Source organism: Oncorhynchus keta, unplaced genomic scaffold, assembly GCF_023373465.1.
Source record: "Oncorhynchus keta strain PuntledgeMale-10-30-2019 unplaced genomic scaffold, Oket_V2 Un_contig_16723_pilon_pilon, whole genome shotgun sequence".
Classification (NCBI taxonomy): Eukaryota; Metazoa; Chordata; class Actinopteri; order Salmoniformes; family Salmonidae; genus Oncorhynchus; species Oncorhynchus keta.
The window spans coordinates 19,065-27,206 of record NW_026280080.1 but is presented as its reverse complement, the minus strand read 5'-3'; the positions used below and the strand labels follow the sequence as shown (position 1 = coordinate 27,206).

The following is an 8,142-nucleotide window of genomic DNA, read 5'->3' as shown; positions in this document are numbered from 1 at the left end:
CTGATATTTCAGCCAATATATATGTGAGTTTATCAAACTTGATTTTTTTTTCAAATTCTTTGTGTGTCTGTGTAAGCTGAGGGAAATATGTGTCACTAATATGGTCATCCATTTGGCAGGAGATTAGGAAGTGCAGCTCAGTTTCCACCTCATTTTGTGAACACTGTGCACATAGCTGGTCTTCTCTTGAGAGCCATGTCTGCCTACGGCGGCCTTTCTCAATAGCAAGGCTATGCTCAATGAGTCTGCACATAGTCAAAGCTTTCCTTAAGTTTAGGGTCAGTCACAGTGGTCAGGTATTCTGCCACTGTGTACTCTCGGTTTAGGGCCAAATAGCATTCTAGTTTGCTCTATTTTTTTGTGAATTCTTTCCAATGTGTCAAGTAATTATATTTTTGTTTTCTCGTGAATTGGTTGGGTCTAATTGTGTTGCTGTCCCTGTGCTCTGTCGGGTCTGTTTGTGAACAGAGCCCCAGGATCAGGCCAGGTGCTGCAGACTGTTCTAGTGCCCTCTCCAATTTGTTGATATATAGAGTTGAAGTCTGACTTTTACATACACCTTAGCCAAATACATTTAAACTCTGTTTTCACAATTCCTGACATTTAATCAAAGTAAAATTCCCTGTCTTAGGTCAGTTAGGATCACCACTTTATTTTAAGAATGTGAAATGTCAGAATAATAGTAGATAATTTTTTATTTCAGCTTTTATTTCTTTCATTCCCAGTGGGTCAGAAGTTTACATACACCCCATTAGTATTTGGTAGCATTGCCTTTAAATTGTTTAACTTGGTCAAATGTTTCAGGTAGCCTTCCACAAGCTTCCCACTGACAGAGCTGGAGTAACTGAGTCAGGTTTGTAGGCCTCCTTGCTCGCACACGCTTTTTTCAGTTCTGCCCACAAATTTTCTATAGGATTGAGGTCAGGGCTTTACCATGGCCACTCCAATACCTTCACTTTGTGGTCCTTAAGCCATTTTGCCACAACTTTGAAGTATGCTTGGGGTCATTGTCCATTTGGAAGACCCATTCGCAACCAAGCTTTAACTTCCTGACTGATGTCTTGAGATGTTGCTTCAATATATCCACATAATTTTCCAGCCTCATGATGCCATCTATTTTGTGATGTGCACCAGCAAAGCACCCCCGCAACATGACGCTGCCACCCCGTGCTTCATGGTTGGGATGGTGTTCTTCGGCTTGCAAGCCTCCCCATTTTTCCTCCAAACATAACGATGGCCATTATGGCCAAACAGTTCTATTTTTGTTACATCAGACCAGAGGACATTTCTCCAAAAAGTACGATCTTTATCCCCATGTGCAGTTGCAAACCCTAGTCTGGCTTTTCATGGCGGTTGTGGAGCAGTGGCTTCTTCCTTGCTGAGCGGCCTTTCAGGTTATGTCGACATAGGACTCGTTTTACTGTGGATATAGATACTTTTGTACCGGTTTCCTCCAGCATCTTCACAAGGTCCTTTGCTGTTGTTCTGGGATTGATTTGCGCTTTTCGCACCAAAGTACATTCATCCCTAGGAGAGAGAACACGTCTCCTTCCTGAGCGGTATGATGGCTGCGTGGTCCCATGGTGCTTATACTTGCCTACTATTGTTTGTACAGATGAACGTGGTACCTTCAGGCATTTGAAAATTGCTCCCAAAGATGAACCAGACTTGGAGGTTTACCATTTCTTTTCTGAGGTCTTGGCTGATTTCTTTTGATTTTCCCATGATGTCAATCAAAGAGGCACTGAGTTTGAAGGTAGACCTTGAAATACATCCACAGGGACACCTCCAATTGACTCAAATGATGTCAATTAGCCGATCAGAAGCTTCTAAAGCCATGACATCATTTTCTGGAATTTTCCAAGCTGTTTAAAGGCACAGTCAACTTAGTGTATGTAAACTTCTGACCCACTGGAATCGTGATAGATTATTTTACTTATAATTTACTGTGTCTGTAAACAATTGTTGGAAAAATTGCTTGTGTCATGCACAAAGTAGATGTCCTAACCCACTTGCCAAAACTATAGTTTGTTAACAAGAAATTTGTGGAGTGGTTGAAAACTAGTTAATGACTGCAACCTAAGTGTATCTAAACTTCCGACTTCAACTGCATGTTAAAGAAGGTGGGGCTTAAGCTGCATCCCTGTCTCAACCCACGGCCATGTGAAAAGAAATCTTTCTCTCCCTCTCTCCCTCTTTTTCCTCCTCCTGCAGAGCCCTAGCTGAACGGCTTGTTGACAATGAAGTCTCTTGTGATGGTTGTGGCTGGCGTGTCTAATTTACATATATCTGACGAGCAGCCTAGGAATTAGCGGTGCTGAGTTCCCCATGAATAACGCCTCCTTTCTCCCTCCCAGACATCCCCTGATCCTCTCTGCCATAGTGAAATAACTTCACATTAGCTCAGCTTGGGGCACCGGATAAATAGCTAACAACTGGTCCAACCAGGCCAGAGAGTTTGGTGTGTTATGGAGGGAATCCTACAGTATATGGGGAGTAGGGGTGGTACTGGTAAAATATGACCCTATCCTCTCCCCCGTATCGTCCCCCTCATCCTCTCTGGGATGAAGAACCCTTTGGAATCCTTTTCTAAGAGCGTATGGCCCAGTCCGTTTCTAGGCCCAGTCCGTTTCTAGGCCCAGTCCGTTTCTAGGCCCAGTCCGTTTCTAGGCCCAGTCTGCTATGTTGTTTACCTTGACTCAACTACAGACTAACTGGAGAGGTCTCCAGCTGCTGGGTCTAGCATAGCACAGATATGAAGTGCGCACACACACACACACCCCCCCAGCCGCTGGGTCTAGCATAGCACAGACATGAAGTGCGCACGCACACACACCCCCCCCAGCCGCTGGGTCTAGCATAGCACAGACATGAAGTGCGCACACACACACACACACACACACACACACACACACACACACACACACACACACACCAGCCATTGGGCCTAGCATAGAACAGACATGAAGTGCGCACACACACACACACACACACACACACACACACACACACACACACACACACACACACACACACACACCAGCCATTGGGCCTAGCATAGAACAGACATGAAGTGCGCACACACACACACACACACACACACACACACACACACACACACACACACACACACACACACACACACACACACACACACACACACACACACACACACACACACACACACACACACACACCCCAGCCATTGGGCCTAGCATAGAACAGACATGAAGTGCGCACACACACACACACACCCCCCCAGCCATTGGGCCTAGCATTGCACAGACATGTAGTACACACACACACACACACACAGGTGTGTTGTGACAAGGTAGGGTTGGTATACAGAAGATAGCCCTAGTCCATATTATGGCAAGAACAGCTCAAATAAGCAAAGAGAAATGACAGTCCATCATTACTTTAAGACATGAAGGTCAGTCAATCCAGGACATTTCAAGGACTTTGAAAGTTCCTTCAAGTGCAGTCGCAAAAAAAACAAGAGCTGTGATGAAACTGTCTCTCATGAGGACCGCCACAGGAAAGGAAGACCCAGAGTTACCTCTGCTCTAGCGGATAAGTTCAGAGTAATCAGCCTCAGAAATTTAGGTCCAAATAAATGCTTCACAGAGGTCAAGTAACAGACATTTCAACATCAACTTTTCAGAGGAGACTGTGTGAATCAGGCCTTCATGGTCGAATTGCTGCCAGGAAACCACCTATAAAGGACACCAATAAGAATAAGACTCTTGCTTGGGCCAAGAAACACGAGCAATGGACATTTAGACTGGTGGAAATCTGTCCTTTGGTCTGATGTGTCCAAATTTGAGATGTTTGATTCCAACCGTCGTGTCTTTGTGAGAAGCAGAGTAGGTGAACGGATGATCTCCGAATGTGTATTTCCCACCGTGAAGCATGGAGGAGGAGGTGTGATGGTGTGGGGGTGCTTTGCTGGTGACACTGTCTGATTTATTTAGAATTCAAGGCACACTTAACCAGCATGGCTACCACAGCCTTCTGCAGCGATACGCCATCCCATCTGGTTTGGGCTTAGTCCCACTATCATTTGTTTTTCCACAGGACAATGACCCAACACACCTCCAGGCTGTATAAGGGTTATTTTACCAAGAAGGAGAGTGATGAAATGCTGCATCAGATGACCTGGCCTCCACAATCCCCCAATCTCAACCCAATTGAGATGGTTTGGGATGAGTCAGACCGACCGAGTGAAGGAAAAGCAGCCAACAATTGCTCAGCATATGTGGGAACTCCTTCAAGACAGTTGGAAAAGCATTCCAGGTGAAGCTGGTTGAGAGAATGCCAAGAGTGTACAAAGCTGTCATCAAGGCAAAGAAAGGGTGACTACTTGGAAGAATCTAAAATCTAAAATATATTTTGATTTGTTTAACACTTTTTTTGGTTACTCCATGATTCCATATGTGTTATATCATAGTTTTGATGTGTTCACTATTATTCTACAATGTAGAAAATAGTAAAAACTAAGAAAAATCCTTGAATGAGTATGTGTATCCAAACTGTTGACTGGTACTGTATATACATGATCACAGTCTTCACAGTTAACAGTTGGTTTAGAGTTCAGGATGCCAGACGTACGTACATTATCACAGTCGTCACAGTCCGGTAGTCCGGCTTTCTGAATTGATCTCTTGACCTCCAGGGAGAAGTTGTCAAACTCTGGTTTGACCGTCCGGAGCAGCGTGACCGTGTTGAGGGCAGAGTACGCCTGTCGCGCCTCACTGTCGTACCTATCCCCTCGCTTCCACGAGCCGTTGCCTAGGAAACCAAACAGGGAGAGATGGAAAAAGAGGTGACATTTTTGACATGTTGAAAAGTTTGTCTATAAACATGTAGTGCAGCCCTCGGCATGGAGATGTAAAGACCTTCCCACTATGCACAAGCGTTACAACATGGCCAAGCATTACAACATGGTTGTATATATGTAGGGATGGGAACAACAGAGTATATATGTAGGGCTGGGAACAACAGAGTATATATGTAGGGCTGGGAACAACAGAGTATATATGTAGGGCTGGGAACAACAGAGTATATATGTAGGGCTGGGAACTACAGAGTATATATGTAGGGCTGGGAACAACAGAGTATATATGTAGGGCTGGGAACAACAGAGTATATATGTAGGGCTGGGAACTACAGAGTATATATGTAGGGCTGGGAACAACAGAGTATATATGTAGGGCTGGGAACTACAGAGTATATATGTAGGGCTGGGAACAACAGAGTATATATGTAGGGCTGGGAACAACAGAGTATATATGTAGGGCTGGGAACAACAGAGTATATATGTAGGGCTGGGAACAACAGAGTATATATGTAGGGCTGGGAACAACAGAGTATATATGTAGGGCTGGGAACTACAGAGTATATATGTAGGGCTGGGAACAACAGAGTATATATGTAGGGCTGGGAACAACAGAGTATATATGTAGGGCTGGGAACAACAGAGTATATATGTAGGGCTGGGAACAACAGAGTATATATGTAGGGCTGGGAACAACAGAGTATATATGTAGGGCTGGGAACAACAGAGTATATATGTAGGGCTGGGAACAACAGAGTATATATGTAGGGCTGGGAACAACAGAGTATATATGTAGGGCTGGGAACTACAGAGTATATATGTAGGGATGGGAACAACAGAGTATATATATATATAGGGCTGGGAACAACAGAGTGTATATGTAGGGCTGGGAACAACAGAGTGTATATGTAGGGCTGGGAACAACAGAGTATATATGTAGGGCTGGGAACAACAGAGTATATATGTAGGGCTGGGAACTACAGAGTATATATGTAGGGAACAACAGAGTATATATGTAGGGAACAACAGAGTATATATGTAGGGAACAACAGAGTATATATGTAGGGAACAACAGAGTATATATGTAGGGCTGGGAACAACAGAGTATATATATAGGGAACAACAGAGTATATATGTAGGGAACAACAGAGTATATATGTAGGGAACAAAAGAGTATATATGTAGGGAACAACAGAATTTATATGTAGGGAACAACAGAGTATATATGTAGGGAACAACAGAGTATATATGTAGGGAACAACAGAGTATATATGTAGGGAACAACAGAGTATATATGTAGGGAACAACAGAGTTTATATGTAGGGCTGGGGACAACAGAGTATATATGTAGGGCTGGGAACAACAGAGTATATATGTAGGGAACAACAGAGTATATATGTAGGGAACAACAGAGTATATATGTAGGGCTGGGAACAACAGAGTATATATGTAGGGAACAACAGAGTATATATGTAGGGAACAACAGAGTATATATGTAGGGAACAACAGAGTATATATGTAGGGCTGGGAACAACAGAGTATATATATAGGGAACAACAGAGTATATATGTAGGGAACAACAGAGTATATATGTAGGGAACAACAGAGTATATATGTAGGGAACAACAGAGTATATATGTAGGGAACAACAGAGTATATATGTAGGGAACAACAGAGTTTATATGTAGGGAACAACAGAGTTTATATGTAGGGCTGGGGACAACAGAGTATATATGTAGGGCTGGGAACAACAGAGTATATATGTAGGGAACGACAGAGTATATATGTAGGGAACAACAGAGTTTATATGTAGGGAACAACAGAGTATATATGTAGGGCTGGGAACAACAGAGTATATATGTAGGGAACAACAGAGTATATATGTAGGGAACAACAGAGTATATATGTAGGGAACAACAGAGTATATATGTAGGGAACAACAGAGTATATATGTAGGGAACAACAGAGTATATATGTAGGGAACAACAGAGTTTATATGTAGGGAACAACAGAGTTTATATGTAGGGAACAACAGAGTATATATGTAGGGAACAACAGAGTATATATGTAGGGAACAACAGAGTATATATGTAGGGAACAACAGAGTATATATGTTGGGAACAACAGAGTATATATGTTGGGAGCAACAGAGTATATATGTAGGGAGCAACAGAGTATATATGTAGGGAGCAACAGAGTATATATGTAGGGAGCAACATAGTATATATGTAGGGCTGGGAACAACAGAGTGTATATGTTGGGAACAACAGAGTATATATGTAGGGAGCAACATAGTATATATGTAGGGCTGGGAACAACAGAGTATATATGTAGGGAACAACAGAGTATATATGTAGGGAGCAACATAGTATATATGTAGGGCTGGGAACAACAGAGTGTATATGTTGGGAACAACATAGTATATATGTAGGGAACAACAGAGTATATATGTAGGGAACAACATAGTATATATTTAGGGCTGGGGACAGAGTATATATGTAGGGCTGGGAACAACAGAGTTTATATGTAGGGAACAACAGAGTATATATGTTGGGAACAACAGAGTATATATGTAGGGAACAACAGAGTTTATATGTAGGGAACAACAGAGTATATATGTAGGGAACAACAGAGTATATATGTAGGGAACAACATAGTATATATTTAGGGCTGGGGACAGAGTATATATGTAGGGCTGGGAACAACAGAGTTTATATGTAGGGAACAACAGAGTATATATGTTGGGAACAACAGAGTATATATGTAGGGAACAACAGAGTTTATATGTAGGGAACAACAGAGTATATATGTTGGGAACAACAGGGTATATATTTAGGGCTGGGGACAGAGTATATATGTAGGGCTGGCAACGTTGTGCTGATGTGTATTTTTACCGTAGGACGAGGAGTTGAAGAGTTCAATGTTGAAGAAGATGTAGCTGCCGTTGGTGAGCCTCCTTCTGTGAACCGCTAGCATGATGTCTCGGACAACGTCTGCTCCCGCACACATGATAACAACTGCAAGGAAACAACATGAAGGAAACTGTGTTACAACTCAACCCAGCAACAACAAGACGAGAAGACATGAAGGAAACTGTGTTACAACTCAACAACAACAAGACATGGAGGAAACTGTGTTACAACTCAACCCAGCAACAACAAGACGAGAAGACATGGAGGAAACTGTGTTACAACTCAACCCAGCAACAACAAGACGAGAAGACATGAAGGAAACTGTGTTACAACTCAACCCAGCAACAACAAGACGAGAAGACATGGAGGAAACAGTGTTACAACTCAACCCAG

The 8,142-nt window shown here is 42.8% G+C and overlaps 1 protein-coding gene across 1 annotated transcript; it reads right to left on the bottom strand.

Moving 5' to 3' along the window:
• Window positions 1–3,366: 3,366 nt before the first annotated feature.
• LOC118376916 (atrial natriuretic peptide receptor 3-like) lies at window positions 3,367–7,854 on the bottom strand (the record flags this gene model as incomplete). The annotated part of the gene is made up of 2 exons (XM_052503017.1): window positions 3,367–4,791; window positions 7,732–7,854. Coding segments are annotated over 2 exons (470 nt in total), but the record flags the coding sequence as incomplete, so codon positions are not given.
• Window positions 7,855–8,142: the final 288 nt, after the last annotated feature.